Source organism: Arachis ipaensis, chromosome B08 (genome assembly GCF_000816755.2).
Source record: "Arachis ipaensis cultivar K30076 chromosome B08, Araip1.1, whole genome shotgun sequence".
Taxonomy (NCBI): domain Eukaryota; kingdom Viridiplantae; phylum Streptophyta; class Magnoliopsida; order Fabales; family Fabaceae; genus Arachis; species Arachis ipaensis.
The window spans coordinates 31510423-31528260 of NC_029792.2; the positions used below are offsets into that span (position 1 = coordinate 31510423).

The window sequence follows — 17838 nt, forward strand, 5'->3', positions numbered from 1 at the left end:
AGTTAAATAAATATTAAAATTTTTAAATGTTTTTAAATATTTTTTATTTTTAATTTTTAAATTATTCCATCAAATTTATAATTTTAAAAATAAAAATATAAAAATTAAGCTAGTATCTATAACAATATATAATGGCAATACATGGTTTGGTGTCCAAAATTTTTGTCCAGTATTACCCTTTCTAATCAACTTCTCCACTTAATGTCAGTTATCTCTGAAAAATTCTCATCACTCCACTTGGCCACTTGACGTAAATTTTCACCTGTCACTTCTTACCTATTTTTCTCTTCTCATCTCATTTAGACTCATGCCAATAATAGATTTGCTTTTAAATATTCAGATATTCATAATAATAATAAAATTGGTCCAAATTTAAGTAATAGATAGAACGGTAATAATATTAGTGGGTATAAATTATTATTTTTTAAAAGCTTTAATTCATACTTAGTAAACTTTTAATTATTTCTAATATACTATGTTACATATATCTATAATACAGTATATTATGATTGTTAATTGTTCACTTAAAAAATTTACACTATTAATTTAATATTTGAATTTTTTTTATTATGGTACTATTTTAATGTACTCTAAATTTTTATTATGTATTTATAATTTTGATAAAAATCATTCTTAAAAGAAATATTAATCTTATTTTTTAATTTTTTTTGTCCAGATAATATTAAATCATTTATATTAAAAGATTTACGAAATTCAAAAAATATTATTTATATGTTAAAAATATGTTTTTAGATATTCAAGTATTAGAATTGGTCTAAAATTTTCTTTTATTCTTTTCGAATTCAATATAACAAACTGTTACCACGTCGTCAATTTTTTATTTTTTTATAAAAAAAGAATTTATCTCAGAGTATTAAACTGATTCATTTTCAATCCACGACATATTTTAAAACTGATTTACTTCCAATAAAAAACTGCTCCCACTATGTACTCAATTTAAAAACTGAAACCCCAACAGAATTAAATACTTTTTCACTCTCAATTTTGGTCTCGCAAACCTTTTGCTTCTCTGCATCTTGCTATCTTTCTGACAAATAGAAATGGAAACTTCACAAAATCAACAATCACGTCAATGTCGATCCACTTGAACAGAATATGCTAGGTGGAAACTTCACAAAATCAACAATCACGTCAACGTCGACCTACTTAAACAGAATATGCTAGGCGAAGAAGACAACATGATCGAAGAACAAAGACAGCAACTTATCGGGAGATGATTCCACAAGAAAAATAAGTTCCCATATCAACTGACTCCAATTCCAACTCCAATGCCAAACGCAGGTAGAGGTACTCGATTAACTACAAATATAGGAGTAGCCCGATTGACTACAATTAGACAAATGAGCAGAGCTACCACCCATCAACAATTTGATACCGGTAATACGATAACTAAATTTTCTTTGTTATGAATTCAATTAGTTTTTAATAATTATATTTTAATTTTGAAAATGGAAGCGCATAACAATGGAACAAGCACAAGTAACAGAAATCTATAACAATATATAATGTGGATACGGAATTTTCGTATAGAGATTCTCCCGTACATGCGTCAGTTGCTTTAGATAAGAGAACTTTCACCGTTAACAGCAACACGTGTTCTTCTATCTTATTTTCATTCTATATTTCACTAATAGTTGTAGAAACCGTAACATCTTTTTCAATTCTTTATTCCAATAATTTATCCATTTAATTAATTTTATCCGTTTTCAATTTTTCTTACTTCTCTTTCCAAGTCTGAATGTGCTTCTCTGTATGTAATAATTATTTAGATGAATTTTTGTAATTTTCTGAACTAGATAATGACTGGGCCAAATGTTGATTTTCGACGCCATGTATGAAAGGAGGAAAAAAATAATTATGGGTGATAAATAATTTTTTATGGATCTTATCGTTTTATTTTTGGTATATTCTTTATGCGAGTACTTTATACCAAGTTTGATCTCATTATTCAATTTTTAGTGCTTCTCCTCTCACCATTAGGTGCACTCTTCTATATTATTACTGTTGCTATCATTCTCCTTCCTTGAATATCGTGATTGTATCGTCTCCATTTTTTCCTCACTTTCATTTACTACAATTGCAAATTTTATACCATTTTACTGTGTATATTAATTTCACGCATAACTTTCACCTTCATTTTCCTTTCTCTTCAGTTTACTTACCAAACTGTATTCATTCTTATATATTTTTAATCTGTCTTTCACATACAAAATTTTCTCTCATCAATTTAATTTAAAAAATGATTATTTTTTTATCTGATATTTATTTTTTAATTTTTTTGACATGTATATACCTATTAATAATAAACTGAAGAACTCTCATAAATTATTTTGTTAACTCATTCTTATATATTTTTAATTTGTCTTTCACATACAAAGTGATGAACAAAAATGAGAGCTGCCATAATGGTATTATGGTAATTGATTGCGGTTGTGGTTAATAGAAGAAGAAAACAAGAAAAAAATAAAACAAGACAACATAATAGTGACGGTGAGACGATAATACTAATAGTTATCCATGTAAATAATGATAATAACATTATTCTGATTCAAAAAAGTATACATAAATCAAAATACATGTTAATTATTTACAAAAGATAATTTTTACTTAAATATCATGGATATTCATATTTGTTTTCATCTTTTTAAGTAGTAGGTCAAAATATAAATCTAAATACGAAGAATCTTTATTTTTTTTATAAATAGTGAAAAAAAATAAATAAGAATGCTTATTTTTTTCGTTTTAAATATCAAAATATAAGAATAATTAATAAATAAAATAGGAGATTATAAAAATTGTGTATCTGAAAAAAATCCTTCGTAATTCATCATACATCTTGTTATCAATAACTTTTTTAGTCTTTAGAAAACTGTCAGATTTATTGACCATAAAAATAAATATATAAACCCTTCAAGATTATTCAATTAAAAATGATGTGTAATAAAATCAAAATAAAAATTTAGAAACATTATTTACAAATTAACTATTTATAAACGTTATTAAGTTTAATTATTTATTTTTAATTCGTATTTAATTTGAAACCGAGATAAAAATTTATATTCAAAACACTCTCTATCTTCATGCATAATTTATTCTTTCTCGTTTTTTTTCTTCTCTTTCCACATTCTCTTCACCCACCGTAATTAATTATCACTATTTATATGTTACATCTTTTATATGTTAATCAAATAACCAGTGCCATATGCCAAATAAATAATATTATAGAAGTCAAAATAAATTATATTTTTGTAATATAATTCATTTATTTTAGTTTAATTTAAAAATAAATATTCATGTACTCAAATTTTAAATATAATACTCTGTATAATTAATAATTTAAAAATTAAAAAATAATAACTGCAATAAAACTAAATAAAATTTATAACGATGGATGTGATGAAATCGATAGCGTTGAAGGTAAAAAAATAATGGCAGCAAGAGAAATATAACAACGTGTATTAAGAGGTAAAAAAAGAACCAGTAAAATAGATGAAATTTAAAAAAAAAATAAAAAAGATATATTTTTTATGATTACAAAAAAAATTCTAATAGAATAATTAGAATGAGGTTAAACTACTGGACAGACCATCAGAGTACAGTACTTACAGATATACTTAAAACAACATTATACAAACAAAGACCAATATAAAATTAAACAAAACATAATTTAAATGAATACCTCCGAATATAATAAGATCTATACAAAAAAAACTATTTATCACAACTGGTTAAATACTTGTTGGCTTCTAATTTTTTTTTTCATTTCATATATGGCCATGAAAATAAATCTTTTGACATCGTCTTTACCTAGTTTAAGAGGTCAAAAAAACTCATTTAAATAATTGTGCGGTACATAAAAGAGTTTATAAGATAAAGGAGAATCAGAACAAAATAAAAAAAAAAGAGATTGTGGGAGTAAAGAATTGAATAGAAGTTACGTCGTAACTGTTAGTGAAATAAGTAACTGTATAATATTTTTGAATTATGTTAATAGGGTTAAAATAGGAAATAGAAAATTGGACACTAAACCTCTATGTTTTGGCATTATATATTGTTATAGATAAAGAGAATAAGTTGGTATTCGAAACCCTGGTCGCTCGTCAACAGCCCCATCTTTCGTCTTTTAACTTTCCAGTACTCTACCCTAACCCTAGCTTTTTGCTGCCGCAGCACCACCGATCTCGATCGATCGGAGAGAGTGATGGAGGAATTGGATGCTGCTGAGTCAAAAAGACGAAAAATTGAGAAGGTTGAAATGGCGAAGGAAGCGTGCCTTTGCCTTATGACGTATAAAAAGTTGATCGTGATCAAACTGAGCAATTTAAAGGAAGAAATTGATGTCAAAGATTGGACTTGTTTGCCTCCACCACCGTTCGAGATGTTTTTGGATCTTCCAGATCATGATATGTGTCCCTTCGAGTTCGACTCCAAGATCTATATGGCGCCGTCGGAGCGGACCAGCCTGCCGCCTGAAATTGGCAGAAGCAAATCCGTTTCCATGGGGAATTTGGTCCCCTGGCCAATCTACGAAGTCAAATTTGAGGAGGGCAGAATTGCCCCTACGGGATCACTGGATGGTGCACCCTTTCCTTTTCAGGAATCATACATCGCAAACACGCCAGGCTCAGGCGATGTTTACTTCTATATAAATCTGAGGCGACCTGTCAAAGATTCATCTAGATTTTACGTTCTTTGTTCTGGTTCTAGAGTTTGGAAACCCTTAAATGGCTCCTGGGGCCATCAGCAGCGAACCAGATGTCGAGAATACCATGTTCGTTCTCGACAACAACCTCTTTTTTTATCATCCACGGAGAGAGACTCCTGGCAGTGGCCAATGTCGTATTACTTATTTCCCACACATTTCCGTGTCCCTTCACGGTCTTGGCAGCAGCAACTACACCGTTTGCCTTACACATGGGTATGTGATGGAACCTCCTTATACACATTTGGAACATCGTCATCCGTGAGATTCTCCTCGGAGCAACCACCAGGCTTCCCCGGGCAACGCTCCACGGCTATAAAGAGGTATACTCTGATTTTGTGATTCTGTTGGTTAGGGCTCAATTTTTCTGTGCCAATTTTAGGTTTATCATTTTTGTTTGCAGTTTCTATCTTCTCAAAACAATTTAGGGTTTTATTACAGAGACAGAGATGGCAAGCTTTCTGTGAAGGAACTCGAATCCTCTGATTCCATTAGATGAATATATGAATATTCGCTTGCTGTTATTGATTTTGTTTATAAGTCTAAGTTATAATTAATTTCCATTAGATGGATGGTTTTTAAGTTTCTTATTTTTTTTCTTAGCCAACCATACATCTATCTTGGTTTGGCGCCATTGATAGTGATTGAGTGTGATCTAAGTGTTAAAATTATGGATCTGATTCAATTGTTATTCACCCGGTTCTTCTTGTTCTAATAAGATTTTGGTGCTTTTCGTTTAGTTAGGTCGGAACTTTGCAGAGCATACTCTTTCGGTGCGGTCGACCTCAGCTGGAAGACCGGCAGTTTCGGTTCGCTCTGCGGCAGCAGTAGTACCTCCGCTGAGCAAATCCACAATCCGAACACCTATGGCTGTTCCTCCAATTGATCCTCCTTCCAATCGGAACCGATAGAAAAAGTTGTAAGCATTACTTTACTTTCCCCAGCCGTACTAATTATGATTTGCAGCTGTTGGAATTAAACAAGGTTTTATACGTCTTGTAGGCTTGTAGCATTTCCAGGTTTGACCATTAATTAATACTATAAAGCTGAATCGTCATAAATTTTAAAGAACTAGTGGGCTTAGACTCTTCTAAGACTTCAGTGACACTTCTATTCAGACTTTAACGGTGCCAACTGCCAACTTCCCTAGCAAGTAAATTTCTGAAGTTTCTAACTTCCTTTGATAATATATATAGTTTCCAAGTAGGTAGTTTTTGATGTTTCAGACTGTTCTATGTCCCTAATAAAAAGTAGCATGTTGTGTGATGCAATGAGCTGCATACTTTGTTCCTGGACCAGGATTTCAGTAACTATGGGTGAGGCTGCAGCTGCAGGGCTAGTTTGATGTTGCAGGTATTTTGTTCTGAAATGCCCAGTATTTAGAGTGCTATAAATTGAGTTTTGTGTCTCGGGTTTCCTAATGACAAGGAATTATCAATAATACATTACATTTCATTAGGTTTGACATTGCTTTTGTAGTCTTTGATAAATTTGAAAAATGGATCCATAAAATATTTGGAAGTGTTAAAATAGAATTAGATGCAGCATCTAGTTATTAAAACAACATCAGTTAAAAATTTAAAATACAGCTACCTTAAGAACTAGTTAGGCGTATAGATAAATGATAGATATGTCATTAGACAAGCTTAATCATATATACTAAATTATGATCGTTTTGAAAAGATGGCATTTAAGGCTGTAAACTTTTGTTGAGAAACAAAGGAGGCCAATCCATAATGACTCTGTTATTTTCAAGGTTCAGAAAACCGGACCGGTCATTAAACCGCTCTAGCTACTGGTTCACTGGTTCATTGGTCTAACCGGTCTAACCAGTGGTTTTACCGGAAAAACCGTTTTATAATAAAATAATAAATAAATTATAAATAAACATTCTAAAATATAATTATAGTATAATATAAATATTAAAATAGTTTTCAAATTTAAAAAACTACATTAAATATGGTTGTTCCTCCAATTGATCCTCCTTCCAATCGGAACCGATAGAAAAAGTTGTAAGCATTACTTTACTTTCCCCAGCCGTACTAATTATGATTTGCAGCTGTTGGAATTAAACAAGGTTTTATACGTCTTGTAGGCTTGTAGCATTTCCAGGTTTGACCATTAATTAATACTATAAAGCTGAATCGTCATAAATTTTAAAGAACTAGTGGGCTAAGACTCTTCTAATACTTCAGTGGCACTTCTATTCAGACTTTAACGGTGCCAACTGCCAGCTTCCCTAGTAAGTAAATTTCTGAAGTTTCTAACTTCCTTTGATAATATATATAGTTTCCAAGTAGGTAGTTTTTGATGTTTCAGACTGTTCTATGTCCTTAATAAAAAGTAGCATGTTGTGTGATGCAATGAGCTGCATACTTTGTTCCTGGACCAGGATTTCAGTAACTATGGGTGAGGCTGCAGCTGCAGGGCTAGTTTGATGTTGCAGGTATTTTGTTCTGAAATGCCCAGTATTTAGAGTGCTATAAATTGAGTTTTGTGTCTCGGGTTTCCTAATGACAAGGAATTATCAATAATACATTACATTTCATTAGGTTTGACCTTGCTTTTGTAGTCTTTGATAAATTTGAAAATTGGATCCATAAAATATTTGGAAGTGTTAAAATAGAATTAGATGCAGCATCTAGTTATTAAAACAACATCAGTTAAAAATTTAAAATACAGCTACCTTAAGAACTAGTTAGGCGTATAGATAAATGATAGATATGTCATTAGACAAGCTTAATCATATATACTAAATTATGATCGTTTTGAAAAGATGGCATTTAAGGCTGTAAACTTTTGTTGAGAAACAAAGGAGGCCAATCCATAATGACTCTGTTATTTTCAAGGTTCAGAAAACCGGACCGGTCATTAAACCGCTCTAGCTACTGGTTCACTGGTTCATTGGTCTAACCGGTCTAACCAGTGGTTTTACCGGAAAAACCGTTTTATAATAAAATAATAAATAAATTATAAATAAACATTCTAAAATATAATTATAGTATAATATAAATATTAAAATAGTTTTTAAATTTAAAAAACTACATTAAATGTCATTAATCAAATTCATATAATCTTATTAATATACACACTCAAGTTAAATAGTATAAAGAAATATCAAATATTAAATGTCAACATAAAAATTTATCAATCATCAAAACCTCAAGATGTTCTAAACCCTATGATTGTGATTTCAACTATTGTGCTAAAAAAAACTTCAAGTAACAAGGATATATTGATGGTGGTGGTGTCTTTTGAGGCATCAATGTCTCCTCATCCAGCCCCTCTAATTTCTTCAGCTAAAGCCATAACAAAAGGAATGGTATCAGAAAATGAAGTAGTTAATGGATAATCAAATGAGAAGCTTTTTGTTATTGCAACTGAAGATGAACAGGCCAATGCACAAGTTTGAATGTAGCAACTTAACAGAGCCAGAAAGAAAAAAGAAGCAGCAACAAAAGTTAAATACCAGCAACAAATAATCACTCTAAACCCTAAAATCAATAACTATTTCAACAAAAATTCAGAAACATCATACTTAAAAATTAAAAAACGACAACAGCAGCATAACAAATCCATTTTAATCAACAATTTCAACAACACAAAATTAATGATTTAATTGATTTCAGATTCAGAAATCACAAATCAGAGTATCAGACATTCAAAACACTGAAATAGACTCAACAGTGATGATACTAAATTAAACAGAGCATTAGCAAGGAAGAAGAAGAACATTAGCAACATTATTTGAACAAAAAATTTAGAAATTAGAAGTAAGAAGAAGAATCGAACATTCAGAAACTAAACAGAGCCATCAGTAACCAGAGAAAAATTAAAAGAACCATCAGAGTAACAAACTTCAAACATTCACAGCAAACTTCAAACCATCAGAATAACAGATCCAGAACCAAACTTTCAGAGTAACAAAATTTCAAACATTCACAGCGATTAGAAAACAAAGTAACAAAACATTCAAAACCAAACTTCATAGACCATCAGCAACAGCAACAGATCCAGAACCAACCTTCAAACATTCATAACAAAACTTCAAACCATCGGCAAATACAAGACAGATTTGAACAAAACTTCAAAAATTGAAGAAGACTTGAACCAAGACCGAAGCAGACTTGAACAAAAATTGAAGCAGAGTTGAACAAAAATTGAAGCAGACATGATCCAAGACCGAATCAGACTTGAAGAAAAATCAGAAATGGAACAAAAATTGAAGAAAAAGACCAAAGTGAGGATGAAGAAGAGAAGCTACTAACCTGGGTCCGTGCCGAGAAGGCAGCGAAGATGAAGAGCCGAAGAGGAGCTGGGTTAGGCGGCGACGATCAGGCAGTTACCCAACAGATCAGGCGGCAGCTCTGGCAACCCATAAGTGTTTGAAACTCCAACTTTCTCTCAACCGATCAGGCGGCAGCTCTGGCAGTTACCTCCAGTGATGCCGGCTACCCGAAGCTCTGTTGGTGGATTTCTGACACGGCTGTAACAGAAATCAATGAATAATATTCCCAGAAATTAAAGGAAATCAAAATCAGAGGGGAGAACGCCCTTACTGGCAGTGGACTCCAGTGACGCAACCCCTAACAACGGCGACGACGGTGACTCCACGAACGGCGACTGGGCACAGCAGCGCGAATAGCGCCTCCTCCTTCTTCCTCAGTCTTCTTCCCTCCACGCGTTTGTCTCTTCTGCGCATCCTCAGCGTCGTCCGTGATGGAAGATGCGACGGCAGTGGAAGCTGGCAACGACTCGCTCACAATGAAGGCGACGACGGCAGCGGCTTCCTCGGCGACAGCAAAATGCGAACTGATGGCGGCGATGGAGACACAGCAGCGCTCCTTCCTCGCACAGCTCTTCCTCTCGCTCAACGTCTCCCCCTTCCTGACGGCGACACGAGGGCGCAGCGGCAGTGATGGAGGGCTAGGCGGAGGGCAACGCGGCTAGGGTTTCTTTCATTCAGAGTTCTCCAGGATGAATGAATGATTGGGGAAGAGGGGGGTTGGGTCACGGACTCACGGGGATCACTGGATCGGTGGATCCGTTTGTTTTTTTTTTTTAAACGGCGCCGTTTCATCCGAACCGGTCGGTTACCGGTCCGGCCCAACCGACCGGTTCTCGGCCGGTTTGCCGGTTTTTCACCGGTTTTTGTTCGAACGGTTATAAGGAGAGAATCAAACCGCTCACACTGCCGGTTCCCGGTTAAACCGGTTCGACCGGACGGTCCGGTCCGGTTTTCAGAACCTTGGTTATTTTTATCAAGGATGAAATGAAGAATTCTCTTACTAGTTTTGCCTCCTTGTACACTTGGGATAAAAAAGAGGTCAAGCCATAACTCACTTATCTTTTGTTGACTGTCGGCTATTCTTTTCCTTTTTATTTTTTTTGTCAAGTGGATTACAAGTGAATCTTATAATCTTTATACTGGTGCTGATTTGGTAATTCATAAAGTATGTGCTTTGAAGCTGATTCATCTTTTATTTTGCAGCTGGATATGCTACAAGAGGAGAATGAGGTTATATTAGAAAAGGTGGTGCTCTTCTGGCCTAACAAAGTTGGTTTTAAACTCAAATTATGTGATATTTAACATATCTGCTTGATTATATTGACAGTTAAGAGATGCAGAGGAAAAACGCCAATAAGTGGAGTCCAGAGCTAGGAAGCTTGAGAAACAGGTGAGGGTCCCCCCTCCTCTTCTCCTTTTTCCAAACCAAAAAAAAGATAAATAAAATATTTATACAGAGCTCAATTAAATTATTGTACGTGTTAAGTTGAGCAAAATTATTTTATTTAACTTAATATAATAAATATAAATAAAAGCCAAAGGGAACAAGTCATGACTATCTTTAATCCCTAATTTTAGCACTAAATATTTTCGTATATAATTAAAAATGCATAGGATGGACTAGTACAAAGGAAGAAAAATGTAAGATAAGTGAATGATCTCATAAAAGCATAAAATGAACAAATTATGGAACATTACTCTCTCTTTCTTTTTAATTTAGTTTGAAAAAATTGATAATTGTATTAGTTACAATGTTCAATATAAAATTTTGGTTTTTGAATTTGTGATTCTAAGTAAATTATGGCACTCATTAACATAAACAACTGTCCTAGTAATAGTATACTATGAACACATTAAAAAGCTCATACTTATGGCTATTTTTTTGTTATGGATTGAAGAATTGTGGAATCCATTGTTATGGATTGATTGCGTGTGTTTTTTATAGATATGGATATTTTTTTGAAAGTGCAAATTAAAGGGTTGATTTTTGGGGTGGGAAGAAAAAGGAGATTCTGATATTGGGTTTGAAGAATTCGAATTCTGATATTGTTGTGAATTAAAAAAAAATAGAAAAACTCAAATTTAAATCTCCGATTTCTTCTCTAACCCTTCTTCCACACTCATAAATTACACACAGAATTTTAATAATGATAAAAAAACACCACTGTTGAGTCAATATGAAAATTAAAAAACACATACTTATAAGGGACATGTCTTTTTTCATATTGATTGGTGAATGTAATAAATAAATAAGTTGAAGACAAATTGTAAGGACAAAGAATGACAAACTATTTTTATTATTTGAATTATTAGATGTACATTACACTAATCTTAATGAATGACCGACTCTAGTGCGATAAGGTAGATGTTGGGGGAGCTCTCTCTGTTAATCTCTTTTGATGCTATAAAACATAATTATCAGACTCGACTCAACCTAATCAGTTCTACCAAAAACGCAATCACCCTGTCACTTGGCTGGGTTGAGCCACCTTCCTAACCGTCTAAACATCGAATCTGGTAAAAAACAAATTTAACCCGTCCAATTTTTATAAAAACCAGTGACATAACTTGGACCGGCTCATGCTTAATGTTTGTTTTTTAAATTTCGAAAACGTCGTTTTTCTTCATCAAAATCCTTATGTCCTAAACGTGTACTTCCTCTCATCACTATCTCACTAAAACTCGATTTCTCTCATTTCTCTCGCTATGGCTTACTAGCTCTCGCACTCAAGGTTGTCGTTAGTCATCACCGTCTTGTATTCAATCACGTATGTGCACCTTTTTTGCGCTTGTAATCACTGGTGGCAAAAGCAGCAGGTCCTAGGATTGATTGTCGTTGTCGCTCTTTCTTGTTATCGTCTCTCGCTCAATCGCATCCCCTCCTTTCGCTCATAGTCGCTAGTGATAGAAGCAGCAGGTTTCGGGGTTGGTCGTCGTTGTCGTCTCCTTGCTTCGACTCTTAACGTCAACTTCCTTCACGCAACCAAAATCCGGTCCCCAATTTGGTGAGTTCTAACAAATTTTTGTTACTGATTGAACCTTGAATAATTTGTTGCTTAAAATATCATGGTTCTAGAAATTGGGCCAAACTGACCGGTCGGATCGGTCCAACCACAAACCGAACGCATTTGCAGCTCGACTCAAATGGAAAAATCGCAATTCTAAAAACCATACATGACCTGTTTCTTCGGCCGGTTGGACGGAACCGAAACTTGGCCAGTTGGACGGAACCGAAACCAGGCCGGTTTTCCTAGAAACAAAAAAAGAATCGCGCGTCGCGTGACTTCCTTCCCCTGCTGTTCACTCAAATTCAAAGAATGAAACCCTGATTCCTTTAAAGAAATCAAAGAAAGGAACCCTAAAACCCTAGCTTCTCCAACACCGCTGCAAGGACTGTCGCCGTCCGTCGGACTCGGGCACCACAGTCGTCGTTTAGTCGTCCGCTCTTCATCCTCATTCGACAGTCACACCTTCTCAGCATTTCCTTCGACCCTCACTCCCTCGGTAAAGCAAAATCTTCTTTTCTGCCGTTCTACTCCTCCAGCCACTGTCGCGCCCCCGCCGTGTCCTTGCCTTCGTCGCATCTGGTCGAAGACACCGTCTCCATTGCGCTCGTCTGTGCTTGTTTCGCGTGCCCTGAAAGGTACTTTTTACTGTGATTATTGTTTTAATTCGTTTATGATGGTTAAATTGTTATTATTGTGACTATTCTTCAATTATTATTGTTATTAACATTTTTCTGAAAGCCAGACCGGACTGGCGGGTTCAATCGGATTAACCGGGAACCGGTCATCTAACAGGTTCGGTTGATCTTCATAACCTCTTTGCAAAAAACCAGTGAAAAACTGGTTGAACAAGCAGTTAGCTGGTGAACTGATCGAACCGGACGGGTTTTTAAAGAGATGGGTTTTTTAACTTAACCTGAAAACATCATCGTTTTGGAGCCCAAAAAAAAACCGAAGTTGAAAGCCCAGATCCCTTTTCCCCTCCCTTATTATAGACCCCCATTGACACAGCAGCTGCCCTCCTCAACCCTAATTTCGATCTGTATCCACTCTGCACACCACAACTCTACAAGCGATGGCGGTAGTGACCGCGGTAGTGACCACCAGCAGCTGCCACCGTCGTGGTGCGAAACTCTGAACTCTACCGTCGTTACCACAAGCGACACCACCAGTGGCTGCCACTGTCGCGGTTCAAAGGTCGTCGGCGTTGTTTGTTCGAAGGTCTTGGTTCTAAGGTCGTCTGCGTCGTCTGTTCGAAGGTCGCCGTTCGGAACTTCTGAGCATCTGTTCTGTTCTTTTCCGAGCATCTGTGCTGCCACCTCTGTCCTTCTTTGCTCTGCTCTCTGAGCCTCTTAGTGAGGCCTCCTCTGTTCCGAGTATCTGTGCTGAACTACTGCCACCTTTGTCCTCTTCTGCTCTCTGCTCTTAGCCTCTCAGTGAGTCTTCCTCTGTTCTGAGCATCAGTTTTTTATTTCAATTAATTTTTGTGTTTTGTTAAATATATGAATTATCATGGTGTATTTTGGATTTTGAGTTCTGATTTATATGAATTCTGAGTTATATGAATTTTGGATTTTGAATTCTGAGTTATATGAACTATAATGTATATTTTGGATTTTAGATTTTGAATTCTGAGTTATAGGAATTATCATGCTGAGTTATATGAATTATCATGCTATATTTTAGATTTTGGATTTTGGATTTTGAATTCTGAGTTATATGAATTCTGGATTTTGAAATTATATATAATTTTTTTAATAACTTTAGTTAATATTATATTAAACTGGTTGAACTCCAGTTAAACTCCGGTCGAACCAATAAACCTGTAAACTAGTGACCTGTCCGGTTTATTGACCGATCCGGTTCTCGCAACCTTGGTTATTAATGGGGTTTATGATTCTTAATCATTTTTAACTCTGTTGTTGTTTTGTTGTCCTTATTTTTTTATCGTAAATGTCTAGTCTTAATCTTGTTTCGTTGTTATTTTGCTAAATTGTTGGGTTACTTTGTTTTAATTTGCTTAATTGTTGGGTTGTGTTTCAATTTGCTGGATTGAGATTGAGACTGAGATTGTTCTTGTTTCTTGTTGTTGGGTTCCTTTCTTGATAATTTGCTGGATTGAGATTGAGATTGCTCGTCTCTTGATATCGGGTTGCTGATCTTCTATTCAAGTCTTATTCTTGTTAAATTGTTAATTTGCTAAATTATTGTTGCGAATCCTTGAAATTGAGAATGTCCATGTTTCTTGTTATTGGGTTGCCATCACTGAATGTTGAATTTGTTGCTGTCTTGTTCAAATAATTACTTAACTAAATTCTTTTGTTCGGTTTTTTAGTTTGCACTTAAGTTTCAAAAGAACATTTTTTGGGAGTGCTCTTTTTTTTTTGCATTTTGGAGGGTTGTATTCTAAGGTGAGAGAATTAGGTGTGTTCTTGGGACCCTTCCTACTGAGATTGTTGAAGCTGAAGAGCAGTAGCATTTGGAGGAACAAGTTGAAAGTTTTAGAACTGCTCTTCAAGTTGCTTGAATCCTTCCTCAAAAGCAAAAGCTTTCAAAAGCTTTCAACTTGTTCCTCCAAATGCTACTGTTAGAAGACACAAACTCCTCAGCTTCAACAATCTCAGTCCCCAAGAACACACCTAATTCCCTCACCTTAGAATACAACACTCCACACAACAGATCAAACTCGAGCCCCTTCTCAGCACATTCAATGTACATTACCATTCCATTAATGCCATTTTTTCCTGAAATCATTGTCTCCAATTCACACTCAAGGGTCTCCAAGTTCATCACAAAGTTGCAAAAAAAAAGGAACACTCCCAAAAAATGTTATTTTGGAAACTTGAGTGCAAATTAAAAAACCGAACAAAAGAATTTAACTAAGTAATTATTTGAACAAGATAGCGACAAATTCAACGTTCAGTTAAGTGATGGCAACTCAATAACAAGAAAGAGGGACATTCTCAATCTTAAGGATTCGCAACAACAATTTAGCAAATTAGCAATTTAACAAGAATAAGACTTGAAAATCAGCAACCCGATAGCAGGGGATGTGCAATCTCAATCTCTAACCAGCAAATTATCAATAACAAGACCTGAATAGAAAATTCAGCAACCCAATAACAAAAAATAAAAACAGTTTCAATCTCAATTCAACAAATTGAAATACAACCCAATAATTAGCAAATTGACACAGCAACCCAACAATTTAGCAAAATAACAACGGAACAAGGTCAAGAATAGACATTCACGATAAAAAAATAAGGACAACAACATAACAGAGTTAACAAAAACATGATCAAAAATTTTAAACCTCAGTAATAACCAAGGTTGTGAGAACCGGACCAGTCAATAAACCGACCAGGTCACTGGTTTATTGGTTCGACCGGGATTCAACCTGTTTAATAAAATTATTAAAAAATTTATATATAATTTCAAAATCTAGAATTCATATAACTCAAAATTACCTAAAATACAGCACGATAATTCATATAACTCGAAATTCAAAATCCAGAATACATATAACTCAGAATTCAAAATACAGCATTATAGTTCATATAACTCAGAACTCAAAATCCAAACTACACTATGGTAATTCATATATTTAACAAAACACAAAAAATAACTGAAATAAAAAACTGATGCTTGGAACAGAGGAGGACTCACTAAGAGGCTGAGAGCACAGAGCAAAAGAGGACAAAGGTGGCAGTAGTTCAGCACAGATGCTCGGAACAGAGGAGGCCTCACTGAGAGGCTCAGAGAGCAGAGCAGAGGAGGACAGGTGGCAGCACAGATGCTCACAAAAGAACAGAACAGATGCTCAGAAGTTCCGAACGGCGACCTTAGAACCAAGACCTTCGAATCGACGACCTTTGAACCGCGACGGTGGCAGCCACTGGTGGTGTCGCTTGTGACAGTGGCAGCCGCTGGTGGTCACTGCCGGCGTCACTTGTAGAGTTGTGGTGTGCAGAGTGGATACAGATCGAAATTAGGGTTGAGGAGGACGGCTGCTGTGTCAGTGGGGTCTATAATAGGGGAAGGGAAAGGGGATCTCGGCCTTCAACTTCAGATTTTTTTCCGGGCTCCAAAACGGTGCTGTTTTCAGGTCAAGTTAAAAAATCGGTCTCTTTAGAAACCCGTCTGTTTCGATCGGTTCACCAGCTAACCGTTGGTTCAACTGGTATTTTGTAGAGATTTTGAAGATCAATCGGTCCGGTTCTCGTTTAATCCGATTAAATCTGCCGATCCGGTCCGATTTTCAAAACAATGTTAATAACAATAATAATTGAAGAAGAAGAACAATAATAATAACAGTTTAACCATCATAAACGAATTAAAACAATAATCACAGTTACATTTCAGGGCAGGCGAGACGAGCGCATTGGGGACGGCGGCTTCGACCAAATGCGACGAAGGCGGGGCCGCGACTGTGGCTGGAGGAGCAGAACGGCAGAAAAGAAGATTTTGCTTTGCTGAGAATGAGGGTCGAAGGAAATGCTGAGAAGGTGCGATTGGAACTAATACAAAACCAAAATTTTATATTAAACATTGAACTAATACAATTACCAATTTCTTCAAACTAAATTAAAAAGAAAGAGAGTAATGTTCCATACTATTTTATAATTAAGTTAATTCTAATAAAAATATCTTTGTTAACTATGCATTTTTTTAAATGTGTGCAACTTCTTTATGTTTGTTATATTATTTGTCTTTAAAAAGTTTGTACTTTTTTTTTACATAAAATACATTTAAGAAAGAGTTCTTACTTCAAAAGTCTTATTCAAAAATTTAGTAAAGATGCAAAATGAAATTTGTTCATTTTATGCTTTTACGAGATCATTCACTTATCTTACATTTTTCTTCCTTTGTACTAATTCATCTTATGCATTTTTTATTATATACGAAAATATTTAGTGCTAAAATTGGGGATTAAAGATAGTCACGACTTGTTTCTTTTGGCTTTTATTTATATTTATTAATTATCGTTTAAATAAATATATAATATTAAATGTAATAAATATATAATTATAAAATATTATATACATAAAATTAGATTTTTTTAATTGAGATTTTATAAATATTAAGTTAATTAAAATAATTTTGCTCAACTTAACACGTACAATAATTTATTTAATTTAGCTCAGGATAACACTCAATGTTATACCATATTTTTACTTTTGACATAGAAATATAAGAGTATGTGTTTAATTTTGATGCACTGATAGTATAAAATATTTTATACAGTCGTGCAATCACACCTGTTTTTTTGGATGACCATTCAAGCGATCAATAAAAATAGTAATTATTTTTCATGATGTGACATTACGTCATTATGCACGTGTAAAACTGGTTTATAATGATAGTGCATCAAAATTAAATTCACAAGAGTATATATACTAAATAATAATGCTCTACAATCAATTCCAAGTGAATTATACCCAAATTCAACTAAGTTGCTATAATCGTTTTTCACATCACGCGCCACTTACCGTGAATGCACTTTTTTTCATCGTGATTCTTCTTCATCTCACTTACACTCTCTTTCTACTTCTTCTTTTTGTCCTCCTCCTTTTTCCTAATCTTTCTCTTTTCTTATTGTTGTTGTCATTACCACCTCCTCTTCCTTCTCCTCTGTATTCTTTTTTCATTTAATTTCTTCTTTTCTTTACTTTCCCTTCTCCTCCATCATCGTCACGTCATTGTCATCGTCATCGTTATCGTTGATTTCTTATACGTAAATAACATTGTTCATTCTCTTTTGAATTTTTTGACTTGTTCAACTTAATGTCGCTGCCTTATCTACTTATTTTTTCACTTATTTT

At 34.4% G+C, this 17838-nt stretch overlaps 1 protein-coding gene across 10 annotated transcripts; it reads left to right on the plus strand.

Moving 5' to 3' along the window:
• LOC107611808 lies at positions 4079-10437 on the plus strand. 10 transcript variants are annotated; one of them, XR_002352266.1, is made up of 5 exons: positions 4079-5046; positions 5468-5642; positions 5726-5742; positions 5842-5876; positions 10215-10353. XR_002352266.1 is itself a non-coding variant. In XM_021109229.1 (4 exons), exons 1-3 carry the CDS (start codon positions 4223-4225, stop codon positions 10238-10240), a joined length of 933 nt encoding a protein of 310 aa, XP_020964888.1. In that variant the 5' UTR covers positions 4079-4222; the 3' UTR covers positions 10241-10256; positions 10339-10437. The 10 variants fall into 10 exon arrangements, 6 of the variants coding, with proteins under 6 accessions (XP_020964888.1, XP_020964889.1, XP_020964891.1 ...); XR_002352264.1 differs by having other exon boundaries at positions 5726-5876; XR_002352265.1 differs by having other exon boundaries at positions 5468-5639; positions 5726-5876.

Coding starts and splice junctions, on each gene's coding strand:
- LOC107611808 (XM_021109229.1), top strand. CDS start 4,223: ATGGAGGAATTGGATGCTGCTGAGTCAAAAAGACGAAAAATTGAGAAG. Junction 5,047..5,467: donor CGCTCCACGGCTATAAAGAG/GTATACTCTGAT, acceptor TCGTTTAGTTAG/GTCGGAACTTTGCAGAGCAT. Junction 5,551..10,214: donor CGGTTCGCTCTGCGGCAGCA/GTAGTACCTCCG, acceptor TTTATTTTGCAG/CTGGATATGCTACAAGAGGA.